The sequence below is a fragment of the Chaetodon trifascialis genome, chromosome 6, assembly GCF_039877785.1.
Source record: "Chaetodon trifascialis isolate fChaTrf1 chromosome 6, fChaTrf1.hap1, whole genome shotgun sequence".
Taxonomy (NCBI): Eukaryota; Metazoa; Chordata; class Actinopteri; order Chaetodontiformes; family Chaetodontidae; genus Chaetodon; species Chaetodon trifascialis.
Genome location: NC_092061.1, coordinates 24,895,275 through 24,914,108, shown reverse-complemented (window position 1 = coordinate 24,914,108; position 18,834 = coordinate 24,895,275). Strand labels below are relative to the sequence as shown.

General features: G+C 44.5%; 1 protein-coding gene across 2 annotated transcripts in view; it reads right to left on the bottom strand.

Annotated features, from left to right (window-relative positions):
* Nucleotides 1–146: 146 nt before the first annotated feature.
* cux2b (cut-like homeobox 2b) overlaps nt 147–18,834 on the bottom strand; it is an 83,067-nt gene continuing 64,379 nt past the window's right edge. Inside the window, exons 5-22 of one of the 2 annotated variants that reach the window (XM_070964352.1) lie at nt 17,443–17,583; nt 17,049–17,259; nt 16,494–16,573; nt 16,028–16,094; nt 13,530–13,578; nt 12,744–12,848; nt 11,416–11,607; nt 11,244–11,302; nt 11,095–11,143; nt 10,794–10,893; nt 9,788–10,417; nt 8,418–8,519; nt 7,402–8,240; nt 5,423–5,588; nt 4,932–5,237; nt 4,659–4,847; nt 4,279–4,555; nt 147–4,131 (exon numbers count right to left, since the gene is read on the bottom strand). In XM_070964352.1, the coding sequence (XP_070820453.1) occupies nt 3,318–4,131; nt 4,279–4,555; nt 4,659–4,847; nt 4,932–5,237; nt 5,423–5,588; nt 7,402–8,240; nt 8,418–8,519; nt 9,788–10,417; nt 10,794–10,893; nt 11,095–11,143; nt 11,244–11,302; nt 11,416–11,607; nt 12,744–12,848; nt 13,530–13,578; nt 16,028–16,094; nt 16,494–16,573; nt 17,049–17,259; nt 17,443–17,583 (4,376 nt within the window). In that variant the 3' untranslated portion in view covers nt 147–3,317. The remainder of the gene's footprint in view (nt 4,132–4,278; nt 4,556–4,658; nt 4,848–4,931; nt 5,238–5,422; nt 5,589–7,401; nt 8,241–8,417; nt 8,520–9,787; nt 10,418–10,793; nt 10,894–11,094; nt 11,144–11,243; nt 11,303–11,415; nt 11,608–12,743; nt 12,849–13,529; nt 13,579–16,027; nt 16,095–16,493; nt 16,574–17,048; nt 17,260–17,442; nt 17,584–18,834) is intronic. The other variant, XM_070964353.1, reaches the window with a different exon arrangement.

The following is an 18,834-nucleotide window of genomic DNA, read 5'->3' as shown; positions in this document are numbered from 1 at the left end:
GACGATGTGTTTGGATCATCGAAAGACTGCTAATGAGGCAAACAATGTGGAAATGACAAAATGCTGTTTTAAGATTCATAAACACACTGAGTGTAGTGTGGGAGTCATTCTTCAACATAAAGAAATAAAAACACAACACAGCAGGATCTTAAACAATTATGTATTGAATGATGGCTTACATATGCAACTTCAATTCCAAGACGCTTGGTATATCTTTGTCCATTCTTTAACATTTTAATAGCCTGACATGTGAGGCATTTGACAGTAATTTAAGCCTGCAGGACACTTCTCTTTATCGGCCCACAGCTGACTTTCAAATGATTTTTTTTTTTTTTTTTTTTGTGACAAACCCTTAGTGTCAGAGTTGAACGCAATCACTCAAATTTTGCTGACCAATTACCTCATTGTTTAGTGACAAATGTCAATTATAAAATAAAACCATCTAATGTGTAGGGCTCTTGTTCCAAAAAAGCTTGGCTTTTTCCAAACTAGGTTACAAAAACCCTACACCCCTCTGAAATCACACTTCACCACAAGGCATTATTCCTATGAGGATAATGCATGAGGCATATGATATGGCACAAAATAATCTTGATTTAAATATTTACCTGGAATTCATGTTTCCTGGGCCGTTATTGGGTTCAGATTTGACTGGATTCCTGATGACTTTGTGAGAGCCAAATTTATCAGCTGCACCATGCATGGACTTCACTAATGTAAAAGACTTTAAGTGCTGATTCAATGCCCCTGTGCAAGAACAACAACACAAAAACACAGTCTATCCCTTGTCATGTGACTAGAATGGATTCGCATGCAAAACAATGAGATGGGCTTTACATGAAGAGATAATGGTCTGGGTAAATACATTTCTTTTTCAGTCATATGTCCATGTTACCGTGAAAGACGATGAAATTTCCACATAAGAAATGCCACTTCTAATCATACAGTATATTATGCACAAAAAATGGTGGTACGAAAACCAGAGAAAAATCTTCTGTGGCTCCAAGAGAGAAACAAAAAACAAAAAACAGTATTTTAGAGAGCAAAGTCTACTGATCTCAAAAATGCAACCCATTAGCTTCACCCCGGTGGTTCCAATCTACACTGTACTTTGACACATCTGTGTAATGAATTACAAAACAGCAACAGCTCTCCAACAAACCACCGCTTTCTGTGAAAGTTGCATTTCCCATATACACACAACTTCCACAAGTCCATTTAATATATAACGGAATCATTCTCTACAGCACATAATGTTTATCATCCACCACTGATGAGAGCAACTGTTTCAGTAAAGCTTTAAAAAGCAAGACTACCCTGAGAGAAGGTCTAAAACGTGGGCAAGCTTGCCAGACCAGAACTGGCTTGAATGGGTTTGGTTTATTAAATCTGTACACTCTATTTCAATATAATCAGCACATTTTGTTCCAAGAATGTAAGATAGTATTTTTTTTTTCGTAATTGTGTAATATATATCTCTACATAATACAATCCAAGTCCTCTGAACTATGTAGACATGTGCAAGTGTTTACTACCAACTTCAACGATACAGTAAAGGCAAAGACTTGTGGACACTAAGTTAGGATAATGTTGATATTTGAAATTTTCTTGAGTCCTCACAATTATCAAAATCTAAGTGCTGTAAGTAGTTCATACACGAGGTATTGAATATCTAGTTAACTGTTCTGAGTATAAAATAGAGGCAAAATACATAAAGAACATCTTGCAAGCATGACAAAGAAACTTCTACAGACACAATACACAAGTGGTCAAAGATAATATGAGGGGATACCTGTAACCTTTTGTGTCCTTGAAAACAGTGTACTTACAGATTGGATGTTTTCATGTTGATGAGAGGTCATACTGTATCATGCTCTCACATACTGTGAGCTTTAGCCCCAAGGGAGATCGATTCAAAACACTGTAGTGTTGCTCATGCCAGTCTTTTCATGTCAAACTGCCCAGCTAAACACTGACTCCATGCTTAGAGGTTGAGGTGTTTGATCAAGCACACATTATTCCAGCTACAGCAAAGGACCCATTTTGAGAAAGTGCACCAAGTCGGGTGTTACCTGTGAGGAGGATCACTATACACACATATAACGGAAAAATTAGCTCCCCATCTCCTCAAACAGCAGCATATTCTTGGTAAAAGACAGATTTCACTCGTTAAAACTCGCTTCGTGTTTGATCTCTACGTCTGAGGCATGATACAGAGTACTTTCCCTCCATTGATTCAAATAAGTGTGGGTCATGTTTATGTTTAAGGATGAAACACATGGTCATAGCATGATGTGCATCAACATAATCTGAGGTAAACCAGGTGTCCTGTGTCTTGGCCTGTTACAGTCTGAGAACCAGTGCCTTAGAGGGTCAGAGAGGTAAGTCTGAAAGAAATCATGTAAACTGTGCTCATGTGTAGTCAATGTTTCACTTACTACCAAAAGCACAAGGGCCCTAAACTGTAAACCTCAAGGATTATCCAAAGGAAAAAAAGAAAACACTAACAGTACTCTACTCATTAGATTTAACGTTTCCTTTTTTCTTATTTTTTGCAGGGTTTTCAACTTTTTTTTCTCTTGTTTTCGCTCAAGTATAATCACAGGTGACTAACTACAGAGGATAACAGGGTCAGGTGAGTACCATGCTACATCAGGTTTAGAGAAGGCTATTGCAGACAATTCTACAACATGTACAACCACATTTTATACGTGTGAGTTACAAATATTTCAAAACATATCACCAAGAAACTAGGTACATACAAGATGTTGAATATTTAGAGTCTTAAAGGACTATCCCTCAGTCAGTAATAGGATTTCATGTTACTTGACTTAAACTGTCCAGTCTTACAGACAAAATCTGAAAAATTGCTATTCAAAAAGTAGCAAATTTGGTCAAATGTCTCTTTTCAAATAGTTATAGTGCTTTTAATGGCTTAAGACAGGGGTCTTTTTTTAATCTCACCCAGTGGCAATCTACAGAACTTCAGTGTACATTTTATGACACCATAGCTGCAAAAGTCTTCATGTCAAGTCCAATAGGTAAAACAACAGCTAGCGCTGTCACATATATTTAAAAGTAGTATGCATTATCAAAAAAAAAACAAACAAAAAAACAAAAACAAATGCACAATTATAAATTTTTTCAACTCTTTAAGTTTGTGTAGGGCATTCAGCCATATGTTTCCTATGAGTTATCAGTCTGAGAGGACAGGCCATCAGGAGCCAGGCTCCGTTCCAAGTCTTCAGGAAGATTCTGTTTGACACTCTCCTGTGTGCCGCGAGGGTCATCAGGACTAGATACAAGTAAAAGAGGACTTAAAACTCCCATTCCAGTGTTTCTTCTCGATTGGCTGCTCTCTCTAGCCTGTGGATGATGTTATTGAGGTTGGCCATTTTCTCATTGCGTCTCTGAGTGCTTCTGTTGAGTTTGGGGCTTTGGAAGGGAGGGAGCGGGTTAGGGTCCAAGCTGTGATTGGTGCTTGTCGAGGGCGGGTTTGGCAGCGAGGGCGATATGGGTGCAGAGGAGGAAGGGACAGGGGAGACTGACATCATGAGGCCGGGCGAGGATGCAGCTGAGGGGGAGTTGAGGGAGACCTCCAGGCTGCTGCGGCAGGGCTCCGACGAAGCCTTGAAGCTGACCGGGTCAATAGGTGACTTTCCGGAGTCTTCCCCCTCGTGTCTGGACTGGTTGGTTCTCTGGGGGCCGTCTATGGAGACTGCAACATGGTAGAGCCCCTGAGCCTGGCTGCTCATCCCCTCTTCCTGCCTCAGGCTCTGGCCAGCCGAGTGGGGTTCGCGGCAACCGGTGATGGAGTCCTCATGTTCGCTTTTCAGCAGTGGAAACTGCACTGCTGTGGAAAAACACTGAGCTCTCGACTGTTTCATGGAGCCCTCCCTTCCCTCCTCCACCTCGTCTTCCCTGTCTATTGCCTCTTGTTTGACATGAGGCAGTGCTGTGTTGGTGCTGAGAGGGAGGCTGGAGTGAATGTGTCCTGAGGGCTGCTGCAGCCTCCTCTCCTCTCCATCAGAATGGGGGCTCCGCGTCACTGAGGGAGAGTAGCTGTGGTGCTCAGCATCTGTGTCATTGTCTGGCAGACCCTCCATCAGTACCTCCCGTCGCATCCTGGACCTGTACAAACACACTGTTGTTAGACAGTCACAGGGGCAAATCAATTTACATTTTAGATACTGAGCTGCAGCTTAAAGTAAAAGTATAGAAGTAATGAAAACAACAGAGGCAGCCATTAGCAAAGGACAGAAAGGTCATTGGACTGGCCTGTAGTTGTGGAACCAGTTGATGACAGTGTTGGTTTTGAGTTTGAGCTGGGAGGCCAGTATCTCTATAGTATTTTGAGAGGGGTAGGGCTCCAGGAGGTAGGCCTTCCTCAGGGCTTCCTTCTCCTCAGCTCCCAGCACCACCCGAGGCTTCTTCACCTGGCTGTAGGGGCATAGGTCCAGCGAGGCCAAGGCCGGACTCACACACTCAGAACGAGTGCTGGGTGAGTCGCTGTCTGAGCCGGTGCTCAGCAGCCCGTACCGCCTTTTCAGATAGGCTGGAAGGAAGACGGCGATATACAACATGAGGGGATTACAAAACAACAACAAATTCTCAAACCTGTACTGAAAGATATTACAGTATAGACTCTGGGTCCCTACCTTTTTTCTCCATCTTCTTCATGGCCCTCAGCTTGTCTACATTGTGAGGATCATTAAGCCACAGCTGCATGCGGACAAACGGCTCCCTGCCTTTCAGGCTGAGTTTGTGCCACGGTTTGGGCCTGGAGAGCAGGTCGGACACTGAGCCTTGAGTCAGACCAAGGATAGTCTCCCCGAAAAGACGCTGGCCTGTGGGAAACAAACATAGAAAGTCTACGTAGGACTTGTGTCTGTGTTCATCAGCTCAACCCCACAGTGTGAACTTCCACCCACCTAGGTTGTTGTCTGTTAGCACCTCCTTGACCTTCTTGGTGATGGCGTAGGTGTCTAGCTCTGGAGACATGGCCACCAGCTCCTGGATACCCAGCGGGTTTGTGGGCTGATGCAGTGCGATGAGGCTGGGAGTAGATTTCCCTCCCTCTGGGTGGGGGGTCAACCCCAGTCCCAGGCTCTCAGGCTGCTGGTTCTCCTTACTGCTCTCCAGTGAGAGGCTGACAGGCTCAACCAGCGGACTGGGGTGGCTCTCCGCAGGGCTGGGAGGTGGGGAGGGTGAGGACTGGGCCGTCACTGGGCTTTTTTCTAGAGTTGGGAAGCATCACAAAAGCAACAGTAAACCTTTAGCCCTGATGCAGCCACTGCAGAAGTCTTACTGTATGAAACACTGCAACAATGTAGGTTTATTCCAGTTTGGTACGTTGCATCTGAAGTGTGATTCATTCTTGTCAGACTCCGCTGATGTGAGTGTGTGTGAACTGCAGTCTCACCCTGAGCATGGCCCTGATTCGGGGGCTGGCTGAGGCTCTGGCCTAGCTGGTCCAGTAACCACAGCTGCATACGGATGAAGGGCTCCCTGCCTTTCTGGGTTAGCTTGCTCCAGGGTTTTGGCCGAGACAGCATGTCGCTCACGCTGCCCTGAGAAAGCCCCAGCACCTGTCCCAAACAGTACAGGTTAACGTATTGTGACTACACCTGCTATCTGGTAACAGTACTGACAGCAAATGTACAAGTGGTCATAGATTTTCTAAATTATCATTATAAAAGAAAAAAAAAAACGGTTTGGTTTTGACGGACAGTAAAGCCTCAGTGGTACACTTCCAGCAAACAACCACTAGGGGGAAGCAATACATCATCTGAGTTTATTTCAACACTAACTTCACTCACTTAAGGGAGAGCTGCAGCACATTGCAAGGAAATAACCAAAACAGAATTTTTAATAGCCACGGTGGGATTTGTATCATTGATCATGAATTAATCCAGAATATGTGTGGCCATGAACCAACAGAAAAAGTTTTTAAAAGTAATGCTTTTTTCATCTTTTTTAAATTTATGAATAAAATCTCAACACACACCTGAATGTGCCAGAAAAATTTGTTTAAGTGGAACTCAGATTAAGAATATTATAAAGCTGTCAAATTTATAAATATGATTACCTCTAACAGAAAGGCCCGAGCTGGAGAATCGAGACCCTTAATATCATCAAAATATAAGATATACACCATGAAACCAAAATGTGTTATCTAATGCACACAGGATGAACTGTGACAAGTGACAAAGGTGTCTAGAGAAATACCCAGAGGGATATTCTGCTCACAAAAGCATATTTTCTGGGTACTGAACTATTAAAACCGACAGAGAACATACAGTAGCTTTCAGGAAAAACTGTCACAGTGAATGGCTCCAAATGTTTTTTTGTTTTTTTTAAATATAAATAAATAAAAATAAAATGTTCCATTTGACGTATGGACAACACATTACAATTATGATTCCATTCATTTAAGGAGAACACAGATCTCGCCCATTTTTAAAAGCATTTGTGCTTTGTGACTCAACCAGCCACATCTGACCGATAACTAGATTCAGATGATTGAACACAGACGGACACCACACCATTCTGACGAGCACTCTGTGCCACACAGGAAATTCCAGAAGAGACAAGTTGTTGAAATCTGTCTGGAGAGGCTGACAAAGCCACCGAACCACAGGGAGAGCTATTTACATGGAGAGAACAGCAGTGTGGGGAAACTTGTGGCCGGCCTCCCAGAGCTTCTACTTGGGCACAGCAACAACTCATCCAGGAAGTCACAAAAAAATCCTAGCTGGACATCCAAAGAAATGCAGACCTCTCCGCTAAGAGCACTGCTGATAATAATGAGAGAGAGGTGAAAAATAGGATTTAAGGAGAGTGCTCCTAAAGGCGTTTAGGATAATGTTCTATGCAAAGAGCAGCAAAAAGTAGAGACTCAGGACTTGTTCTTTTAAGGGAAGCACAAACTCTGCTCAGCGCCAAAACATTCTATAAAAGAAGAGTCCAGTCATCTGTCCATGAGCTGTGTTGCCCCAGAAGACAATTATCCAAACCACAAAAGCAGATGTAAGGGTGAAAAACAAAATTTAAAAGTTTTGTTGTGGCCTTGACAACGCCCTAACATGAACTCAGCAGAGACAGGATAGCTCGACTGAAGCACTTCAAATGTGTCTGTCTGCATTAAAACCAAAAAAAGCAAAGTATAACACTGATAGAAAATTAGAAGAAGTGTGGTTTTTACTGCCAAACTGGTGCAGTCTACTATTACATTTAAAGGGAACAAATACTTTTTCATTTTATTACATGTAGCCTGATGATCTGACAACATCCAGTGTGACAAATATGTAATACACAGGTCAACAGCAGCGTCTTAGCCGGCTGCTCGTACTGCACCCTGCATGCGTTTCTTTTTCTTAATAAGAAAGAGCAAAATCTGACCTTTTCACCAAAGATCCTCTGACAGATGCCGTTCTTTGCCAGCTTCTCCTTCACCTGCCTCGTCAGCTCGATGGTGTCCACCTCCCGGTACATGTACATCTCATACTGTTCTGGAGTCAGCGGTGGCACGGTGGGCTTTAGGGCGCGGGGGATGTACGCTGGGTAGTAGGACAGCCTTCCTGGACCGGGGCCAGGAGACTCTCCGCTTACTGATGTGTCTGACTCCACTTTCACCTCCACTGGTCGGCCCAGCCCCAGCTCGTCCTCGGCAGCAGACGCCTCCTCGCTGTTGGGGAGACACTCGCCGTTCTCCAGGCGAGGCCAGGGCCGGGGCAAGGCTGAAGGCCCGGAGGAGGAGGAAGACAAGGAGGGTGAGACCGAATTGAAGGGCCGAGAGCTACCTCCGCCACCATGCACCATTGTGTTCCGCTCCTGAGACCAGTGCTGGTCGAAGTAGGTGCCCGCTTCGCCAATCTCTGATTTGACTTTGCGGATGATGTTCTGGACGAAAGCGGCCGGGGAGAGGACACTGAGCGGTGTCTGGGGGCTGCTGATGGGGTTGGCCATGCAGACTGTAACGCAACCTCCTTCCTCCTGTTTGATGGAGATGGGTAAAGGCAGGCCCCTGGAGCGCTCGGGGGGCCCCGGACGCTCTACCTGAACTCCTGAGCTAGCAGTCGGGGCCCTCCCGCAGGCCTCCATCTCCATCAGGGCCTGCTGCTGGGCCTCCATCTCCCTCCTGGCTTGTTCTAGGATGCTCTTTATGGTTTCATCAGAGCTGCTGCCTGGCCCGTTACTGCTCCTGCCTGATAAGCTGTTCAGAGACGACTTGCCATCACCTGCACAAGAAAGAGCCACACGCTGATGAATTCTCAAATCCACTTTGTAATTTAGATGCAATAAAACTGTGATTGAAATTCCTAATAAAAACAGTAAACATTGTCAATTTAAAAAAAAAAAAAAATCAATCAATATGGCTTTTAATGATGACTTATGATTCGCAGCTCCTTCCTCACCTCCCCTCTGGGACTGGATCTCCTTCTTGGCCTGCTCCAGGATATTCCTAATGGCGTCGTCTGACCCAGTTTCAGGAGTTCGGATGCGCGGAGTGATGCTCCCTGCCACAGAGGGTAACAGAAAGAGATAGAGATAGAGAGAGAGAGAGAGAGAGAGGAGAGAGGAGGGGGTGAGTGGGATGGTTGATCAGAGAGCAGTTCCAAGGCTTTGCTTTTGACTGGTAGATCAATGGCTGCCTTTGAGCGTGTGCTGTCTGAGGTTGCAGTATACGGGAAGCTCAACTTTCAAAAGCTGTGAATCTAGGGAGAAAACAAAGTTTAAAAGTAACACTACAAACATGGCAGAGGAAACTGCGAAGAAGCCAAGGATGAGGTCCAAGTAGATTAGAAGGTGTAAATGTACACAGGTCCAGAAGCTAAGCCACCAAAACAAGACGGCACGATTACACTGGCTCTACAAACGTACTGGGACATCATAGCTTCACACACTTGGAAATCCTTTAAACACTCTCAGGAACTTTCCTTTACAACATGCTTCTTATTTTGGTAGCTTTGGCTACATGTTTCACTACAATATACTGACAATCACTTTTCCATACAAAACAAGGGTGTGAGGGTTAAAGTTACCAAATCTATCCAATGGTAATGGCCACTGGTTTATGCACAACTACATGCTGGCTCAGCTTTAACCTACTGCACTTAAAGCTACGTATGTCAACAAATCCAATGGAAAAAAACAAAACAAGTGAATTCAATCCTACTGAAGACGTACATCTTTTAAACTGGGGTAACATATATTAAAAATGAAAAAAGTTTCAGTAATTTTCTATAACAGCTGGGTACTGTAGCTTTAACAAACATGTGGTGTATTTGTTGGGGACTGTTTTCAGATGTGGATTAATGCACATTTTTTGCTGAGATCATTTGCAGCAGCAGGACAGTGTGTGTGGGACTGATGCAGAATAAACTGCAGCGCTCATGTTGATGCAAATAAAGGAACATGTCACTCAGCACAACCATGTGGCTCACTGATGTGCTTTTGGACAACAATTAAGCACAAATGAATAAGACACACAGACTTTGGCTACAAATACTACACGTGTTAGATACATTTGTTGTTGGTTTTGGTCTTTTCGTGGATTGTCGACAATAAGAAAAATATATAATATTGCCAGACATATCTTTTAACTGTCATTGTTGTGTGCAGTTCACCTCCAAGCTGAGGGTTTCGAAAATATGGTGAAGGGTGTGACTTGTTTAAAAAGTCTGTCTGGACCTCCCCTTTGCTCTCTGTTGTAAAGTTGTACATCATGACATTGTAAGTGGCAGAATCAAATGGAGTTCTGCTACGTCACTGTGACCCCACTCACCTCTCTGGCGGACCTGGATGGTCCTAAGCGCCAGGATGTTCTGTTCATCAGAGAGAAACTGCTTCATCTTAATGAACGGTTCTTTGCCCTTCACAGTCAGCTTCCTCCAGGGTTTGGGTCTTGCCAGGATCTCACTGACCGAGCCCTGAGAGAGGCCCAGCACATAGTGACCAAACACACGCTGACCAATGTTATGCTTCAGGAGCTGCTCCTTCACCTGGAAGGCAATCTCTGCTGTGTCCAGTTGGTCGTCGTCTCCTGCGGTCGAGCTGCCGCTTTCTGACTGGTCACTGGGCAAGCCAGCGTCAACGCTGCCCGCCCCCACAGACCCTTGGGTGGCTGACATGAGGGCGACTTTGGCTGCATAGAGGGCGGTGGGAAAAGCCATGAGGCCCTCCTTTTTAAAGTGAGGGGAGAGGAGCTGCTTGTGAAGGATGTGGTCTCCCGACAGTCTGTCCCCGGAGCATGGGGACACGGAGAAGGGACGTGGTAGATCGTGGCTGGAGGAGGAGCCGTCCAGGGTGGGGGGGCCGGGGCTGGGGGAGGCACGGCCATCTGCCTGAGAGGAGGACGAGTGGGAGGCGGGCGGCCTGCCTGTGTCTCTGCCTGCATCCTCTGACTGGTCATCATCTGATGACAGAAAACACGTTCACTGACCGAGCTCATGTGTAACACAGAGCGCTGCGTGACTTTAGCACGAGTGTAATCAAAGTGGCTAATTATTACCTAGCTGATGACAAATACTTCATGAATTAACTCACTTGCTTTCTGGACTTGCAAACCCACACTACATCTTGCAGGTTCAGTTCACGCAAAGAGAATTAAGTCTAAAAACATTGACTCCAGAATTGATTAAGCCTGACCAATGACTGCCAAGCAATCGGTGAACTATGAGCAGGTTTTTGGAAGATGACAAAACTCACTGCTCCCTTTGTGGCATACTGGGGTAAACTAATTAAAACCAGGTTTTACAGACAAAATGAAACATGAGAGACATTTATTTTACCAATGCTGTGCAAAATTCGGGCCTTATCCACCAGGTATTTGTGAGATGGAAGAAAGGCCTCTTTATCCAGCAAAAGAGCCTCTGCAGCCTTGGCAGAATCCTACACACACAACACACACACAAGCTGTTAATTTTCAATTAATCAATTACAGCGGCTGTAGATATCCCTATAATGGATGACGATCAGTGAAGCATTCAATGGCACTGCTGTAGTTTTTCTTCTCTGACAGCAAGGGGACATTAAGAAGAAACCAAAGGTCTGCTGTGATGTGTGAGCAGTGAGATGCAGGAGCACACAAACCTGAGACGAGCTGCCATTTGCTGAAGCCAGCTTCATGACCTTTAGGATACTACAGACACAAACAAACATGCAGACAAAGTCAATTTTTGGGATTTTAATTCATATTATTATAAAGGAGTTGCATGTTCAGTGTACACTAAAATGATCACCTGAGTTCAGTTTTAATCTCTTCATAGTCCATCTGGGATTGCAGTTTAGCTTCTAATCTCTGAAATGGAAAAGGCGAAGCAGCATGTTTGCTTTCATTAGTTATCAGATCCACCGAGGACTGAGGATGTGTTCGTCTTGCTGTGTCACTCCTCACGTGCCACAGCCACTCACCTCGATAGCTTCGGTCTTATAGGCCAGCTGGCGCTCCAGCTCTAAGATCTGATTGGCCGAGGTCTCTTGAACTTCCTGCAGTGTGAACTGCAGCCGCTGGATATTTTCAAGAAGACGGAGTATTTCACGGTCCTTAGCCAGCAAGGCGGCCTCCAGCTGGGAGGGCAGCACCTCGCCCTTCTCATTCTTCTCCTGACGGGGCGAGAAGGAGATGTGACAAAGGTGGTGAGTGGGAGGAAAAAAGTGATGAGAGGAGTGAGGAGAGGAGAAAATGTAAGAGACAAGCCTGTGAATCACAACCTCTGCAGTGTTGATATTATTCAGACAGTTGGGAACTCTTTGACTTGATGATGAGGTAACAATTAATACAGCAGTCTCATTTAACAAAGTGATTGTATGTGGTAATAAGGTACTAGTCACAGCATCTCTATACCAATTAAAATCCATTTTGCAGCTTAGAAAAGATATTTACATAATTATGTTTTAAGACTTTGTACTACACTGTATGTTTCACAGGTGATCAAGGTGATGATTATCTTTTTACGTTAGTTTGTCCACGCTTTGATTGAGACAGAGACACAGATACAAAAAAAAATTATTAAACCAGGTGCTGTCAAATTTGAAAATGCAAGATCTGATATCTTTTATATGTATTGTTTTGCTCTTATCTGGACCATTGAGTCTGTAATAAAGTTTATTATTATTATTATTATTATTATTTCTTCTGACTGAGTTGTATTTGTCTATTACTGGCCAATGGCTGTTTTTTACTATATTTTCTCTGTCTGGTTTTTATGCATATGGGGAGCTACTCCATTATGACTAAAAGCCCTGCATTCAAACACTTAAGTAAAACTATGATGTCCTATTATCAAAATGTACTTAAAGTATCAAAAGTGAAATGACTCATGGTCTGTCAGTATTTGATTTTTATGCGTTATTGTATTATTATCCGTGCTGCATTAACATGTAAGCAGAATTTTAATGTGGTGGCTGGTTGTCAGGGAACTATTCTAACATGTTACATACTCTTGGGAGGTTATTTATAAGAATGCATAATATTGTGACATTGATCATGGTTTGTATGTGAAATCTATTTGCCTGGAAAAATCTGCAAAGTCACATAAATGTCGTGGAGCAAAAAGTACAATAATTATCTCTGAAATGTCCTGGAGTGAAGCACAAAGTAGCACATAATGGAAGTAATTAAGTAAAGTATCCCAAAATTGAGTACACGATTTGAGTAAATATATTTAGTTACATTCCAATTGTGCCTAGAGATGGCCAACAACCAAAAAGCATGTGACAGATGGAGACATTATTCTTACCCTGCTAGTGCCCTCTGCTGGATGGCAGCTCCCCGTGGTGGCACTCTGGCCACTGGCTAACTGCTCCTTTAGCCTCTCCACTTCCCTCTGGGCCATTTCAGCTCTCTGTGCACACACATGGCATCACAGCATTACAGTTTTCCTACAACAGCCACATCAATTGGCTAATGAGATGATCAAGGTGAGAGCGTACACATAAATCAAAGGGGGCTCTGAAATTTTAGAGCCGCGTTAAAAGCAGGCCCGAGCAGGCGAGTGCAGCCACGGTTTATTCTGCTGAGGGGGCTGTTTAGTCGGCCCACTTTATTCCCCAAACTGTTTACCTGCTCTGTCACACCCGGCCTGCTAATTAATGATTCATTTTGAGAACATTTATCTCGGAGCTGCTGGCAGAGAGCAGCGGAGTGAGGAAAAAGAGCATGGGAGAGAAAAGCAGAGGAGAGAAGAAAGGAGCAGAAGAAAAGAGGTATCACCAGGACAGGAAGCAATCAAGGCACTGAGATAACTAAGAACCCCGGCGTTTGGCACTCCGGCATCAGTCGCACTCGGCAGTCTCCCGTTCTCTGCTGAGTGGAGCCGTGCTGCCATAGCACGCCCACCGACAGGGGCTCAGGTTTACACTCGCTAATCACACACTCAGGGGAGGGGAGGTGGAAGGGGGAGGAAGGGGGAGGGGGGAGCACAGGACGGAGGGAGTCTAATTAAAGCCAAGGCTTGATTACAGGAATGATTACCTTAACGAAGGAGCATCTCAATCAGAGAAGTGCAGAGGAAGACTGTACTCACCTGGTTTGCCTTCTCAAGATTTGCCATGACGGCGTCAACCTCCTCTGCCCTGAAACACACACCCAGACAGAGAGCCACAGGGTGACTGAGGAGATACTGCCACTCTCCAATAAACAGCAAACACATGAAAAATAAATTGTTACACATTTGGTAAGTTATATAATCCTGTAAAAAATAAAACATGACAGTTACAGCTGGCTTGTTCTGAGAGGCCGACGTCCTGAAAGTAAATGTCATTTCTATTTTCCCGACATCCACTTCAGGAAGTCTTGGAATAAAGAGTTTTCAGACCTTAAAATAATTGACTCAATAATTACACCAAATGACAAAAACAAAAAATGGCTCAGTGCCTCTGTTAAACATAAGCTTGGTGACTACAGTGTAACAGCGCTCATCCATAGAACAGCACATTATGTCTGACGGTGAAACATCAACAAGGACGACAACTCCATGACTTCAGTGGCTCCCCTTTTACTTCTGGACGGTGACTTTTCAGCTATATTCAAAGCTATCATATCATCACACGTTTTGAAAATAAGGACATTGAGTGTATTATTGCTCCTCTGCTGACACTTCAGCACCAAATATGCGTAAATGTCACCAGGATTTCACAACCAATGAGGCCATGAGTCCAAATGCATGTCCCATAGGGAATATTTCACTAGCCACCCAAAAAAGGGATATATATTTTTAAATTCTACTAATTCATTTCACTGTACAATTATACTTTCTCTAATTTGTATCTCCCTATGGGATGCTGTGTCAAAGTCTTCTGGTAAAGGGAATATTAAATATCGGTCTGCCATATTAAGATATTGGACAAATATCATAATCTGCTTGAAAAACGCATGAACAGGTGCATAAAAGTTGAAGAGAAACTCCTCTGCAGGTCATTAAAAATCCCAGAAACTTAGACACCGTGCCAATGACATGGAGCAGTGGCCAGCGGATGCACAAGTGTGTATGATTCGTATCCTCAGAACTCCAACTCGCCTCCATACATCTAACAATCAGAGTAGTCTAATTTAAACAGAGGCTCAGCAGGATTATTCATGAGGTTTGTTTGAAGTTCAACAGTTTCATTTTGCACACATGGGACCTGATTTTCAAAAGGTAGATAGGGATGAATTAACGAGGATGCTGTGATTGATTTAAATAAGCACATACGTAGCTTTCTCAAGTTTCAGGACTCCTTTTCACCAAAAGACGAACGTGTTCAAAGAACACACTAGACTTTTTTAATCCACATTAAACAAACTGCATTCAGCCAAACCTTCGTTCTCTTTCATGTTTGCCCTCAGCTGCTCCCATTGTCTCACATCAGGCTGCATATTTACCTAAAATCTCAGTGATCCAATAGAATCAGTGTGTCATGTGTGCTCGCAAGCAAAACACAAGACTCCAATTTTTCTATAGCGAGACATGGAATCAGTCAGATACTCAGACTCAAAGCAGACCTGTTCTTGGCATTACCGCTCATCAGTGTTGTGTGGTGCCGCACTGGTTGCAGAGGGTCTTGGCTATGGCCTGGTCCTATCAATAAGGCCAGGATAGATGGTGCCCTGCTGACAGCAAACACTAACAGGTGTCAGCGCCACGTTTAATGAACTTGTGCAGTACGGAAAATGTTTTGTATTGATTACCTGCTCAGCTACACACGCTGAAGCAGACAAATAGTCTTTCTTATCAACATTGAGGAAACAGTCAGAGAGAGTTATAGAGGCCGGTCCAGTGCTCAGACACTCAGGGTCAGGGAGGGATAGCTGGAGCTGCTGCTCTGGGGTCAGCGGTGTTACTGTCAGGCCAAAGAAATGAGACCAGAACAACACAAGCACACACACTGTATGACAAACCACACAACAGAGATGGACTTTCAAACCGCGGCTGCACACGAAAGGTAAGGCCAAACTGAAAATGTGTCCGATCCAACAAAATGGATGGCAGTGGGTCTAGAAACATCAGTTCAATTGTGCCATGGATTAAGCCTGGGAGAAAATCCATTAGCAGCGGCTGACTGTGCTCTGGAGCACAACCCAAACAAAGGAGTGTTTACTTTGAATGTCTATCGACATCCTTCATACAAGCTCAGATTCATTTCAGGCGTGCGGTGGATACATTGCGCTCAAAGACCAGGACAAGGTAGAGTGTTTTCTGAAGCAATCTTTAAATGGAGCAATTCTTCTTGAGGGCTGTCAAGGCCCAGCTGCCAGTGAAGGCAAACACAGACCTCTCTCATCGACCTGCATTAGTGGCTGAGTCACTCTCACTCTCTGCCTTTACAATGGCATTCCTCAGCTCTACGCTGGACATGAGTTTATGTCGGCAAAATAGAGAAGAGCGGCTTCAGCACTTCCACTGGCACAATGCGGAGCTGTGAGGAAGGCCACAGAGGTGGCGGCGTGCAACTACCACAGCTTGAGGAGGTGGGGATGTAAAAGTTTGTGGTAAGAAATGCAGTAAGATAAACATTGAACGTAAAGTCTGAGGCAGAGTCTTACTTGTGGGTCATCTCCTGGTTGTATTTACACCGCAGGTCCAGCAGCTCAGTCTGTGCTGTGTTCAAAGCTGGTGACAGGCAGACGTGGAAAGTGAGAAAAATAAAACAGCATATGAACTTTCACCTTAGAGCTGCATCACTCAATGTGTTTGTCAATGCACTTCTTGGATGCATCAATGTCTTTTCCATATTAAAAGGCTGTTTGAGTTCAAACAAAGACAATGTAGGGCCACTGTTAGCTGTCAAAGAATGAACTGAAAGCTAATATCAAACTGTTACACGTGCCAATAACCAAATTTCATTCACAAATGTGTTCACTTTAACTTACAGTAATGTCAACAAAGCAGCAGTGGGGCATCTTTGTTTCAGCAGGGGGCACCATACAGCAATTATACATGCAGTGGCTCTTTAATAGGTTGAAATTAAATTTAACAGCTGCAGTACGTGCCAGTGTTTAAACCACTTACATGAATGCAGAACCTTGATCTTCTCCTCGGCCTCTGAGAGTTTGCCAGACAAACTAACATTGGCGCTCTCCTCCTCCTCCCTGGGAGAAAAAAAAAACTACTTGCTACAATATGCAACTTTATGCCTTGAGACAGAAATGTGTTCATCTACTAAACAACTTCAATTTACATGGAAAAGACTGTATTTTAGGTGCACTCTGAAGCCTCATTTGATGCACATTCAGCTTTGGTTTTCTTTTTTCACTGCAGCTGTTGTTGCAGACTTCTCACTGCGTCCCATTGAAACTTTAATTTTGCAGGGTTACAGACACAAGACAAATGACCCTTTAATCGATCATTAAAACTTGAATAATGTTGCCGTAATGAGTATTAAAATACCTACAAGACCTAAAATAATTACTTAAGTCATTGTAAGCAGAGGTCTGTGCTGTACGAATTGGGTGTCACGGGTGGTTAAGAGGGTTCATTCATCTCTTCTAATGCAGGAAATATAAACCAGATGTAAATCTCTAATGACAGTCAGTGAGAGGCAGGGAGCGGTTCACTGGTTCTCACCCTCGGCCCTCAGCTCCGTCCTGGTAGTTCTGCTGTGGGGAGCCCGAGGCCCTAGGAGCCGGCGTGCTGTTGGGGGTCATCAGGGAGGCTGGGGAGCTGGAAGCTGGTGCCTCCTCTGCTGCTGCTGCCCCTGAGACTGCTGGACCGTCCTCTGAGTGCTCTTTGTGGAGGGAAAAGGCTGGCATGAGTTTTCCAACATCAGCTGCGTGATCTGATATTAAACGGGTCAATATGACCAATTATTTTCATCTTGAGGCGCCTATATTTCATGTTTCTTTCATATTTTTTGGTACATTTAAATGAACTTTCCGGCACTTTCAGACAATAGCAGTCACTTCAGCGCTGCATTAGAATAAAAAAGCAGGGATGGCTCCCTGATGTAGAAGAGTCAGACCTGTCTTTTCCAGGTACTCCAGGTGTTTCTTCCAGTGCCCGCTGATCTCTCGTACCAGGGCCTCGCTGTCTGGGGCCGAACTCTGAAGCTGCTGCAGCCTTCCCTCCAGGGTGTGTGAGGCCTCCAGCACAGGAGCTGGATCTGTGAAAAGAGACGCAAACAAATCTCTGTAGAAAGAATTCCTAAGATTCACGTGACATCCATACACTCCTACTTTTCAAAAAAAGCAAAATAGCTGTTTTACTGTGTGCGCTGCCTGTAAAGCACATTACAGAGTTTTCTGCATCGCAGTTTCAACAGAGGCAGACTATTCCACTGAGACTTCTTTCCAAAGAGTGACTCTTAGACTTTCCCCACTCAGACGCCTTTGAAATTTTCGCAGGCTGGACCTAATGACACAAGTGCTGTTCCGACCCTTCACATGTACAGAAATCAGATCTAATGAGTCTCCTCACATGCTGATGAATGGCAGAGAAGACAAAAAGACTGCCGTGAATATGTGACGGAGTCTTGAGTCCCAAGTATACACCTTGGCAAAGTGTAGAAAAAGTCTGCTCCTGAAAAGGGGGTGTAAAAAAAAAAAAAAAAAAAAAAGCGGGATTCTTTAGCACAACAGAGGAGCTGTTTTGCAATGCATGCGCGGCAGCACCGGGCCCATGGGGCCAACTAGGAGGCTGTTTCTCAGCTAACAAGTCTCCTCTGTATCATTTGATCATTTAAATTATTATGCCAGGAATTCTCAGGAGGCAGCTCGGCACTCCACATCACAGGGCTGTTTTTAATCTTCCCCTTCCCTTTCTTCCCCTCCCGAAAAGTTCAACAGCTCAGAGAGAGAGAGCTGCTCCTGTTGTGTACCTGCCTGCCGAACACCAAAGGAGGTGACTTCTAGTGCCAAAGCACAGAGAGGGAAGCTCAGGGGAGCTCCTTGACAAGGGGGGAGGCAAGATGTAGAGCCACGCGCACACACATGCACTCACCCACTCACACACACACACACACACACACACACATGCACACACGCACACACACACACACACACACACACACACACACACACACTGCAGCCCTTCAAAACTCTAAAAGAGGAGGAAAATCGCTGCTTTGCTGCACAAACTTTTCTCCCACAGCTTTCATCCACTCATCTTAGACTTCTGTGTGGAACCCAATTGGATCCCTTCTTCAGTATGGGCACTGACTGAAGTGACTTTTCATAAGAAGTTGGAGCCACAGACGTTTAAACTTTGCCAGATGCCAGAGAGAGAATGCAAACTCTGAGCCGGCAGGCCACGAAAATAAATGCTCATCAGAGGGCCAAAACTTCTGCAATGTGCAATTTGTTGAAATCCTGACCATACGTTGCAGCTTGCCATATCTGCATTTTCATCAGACAAA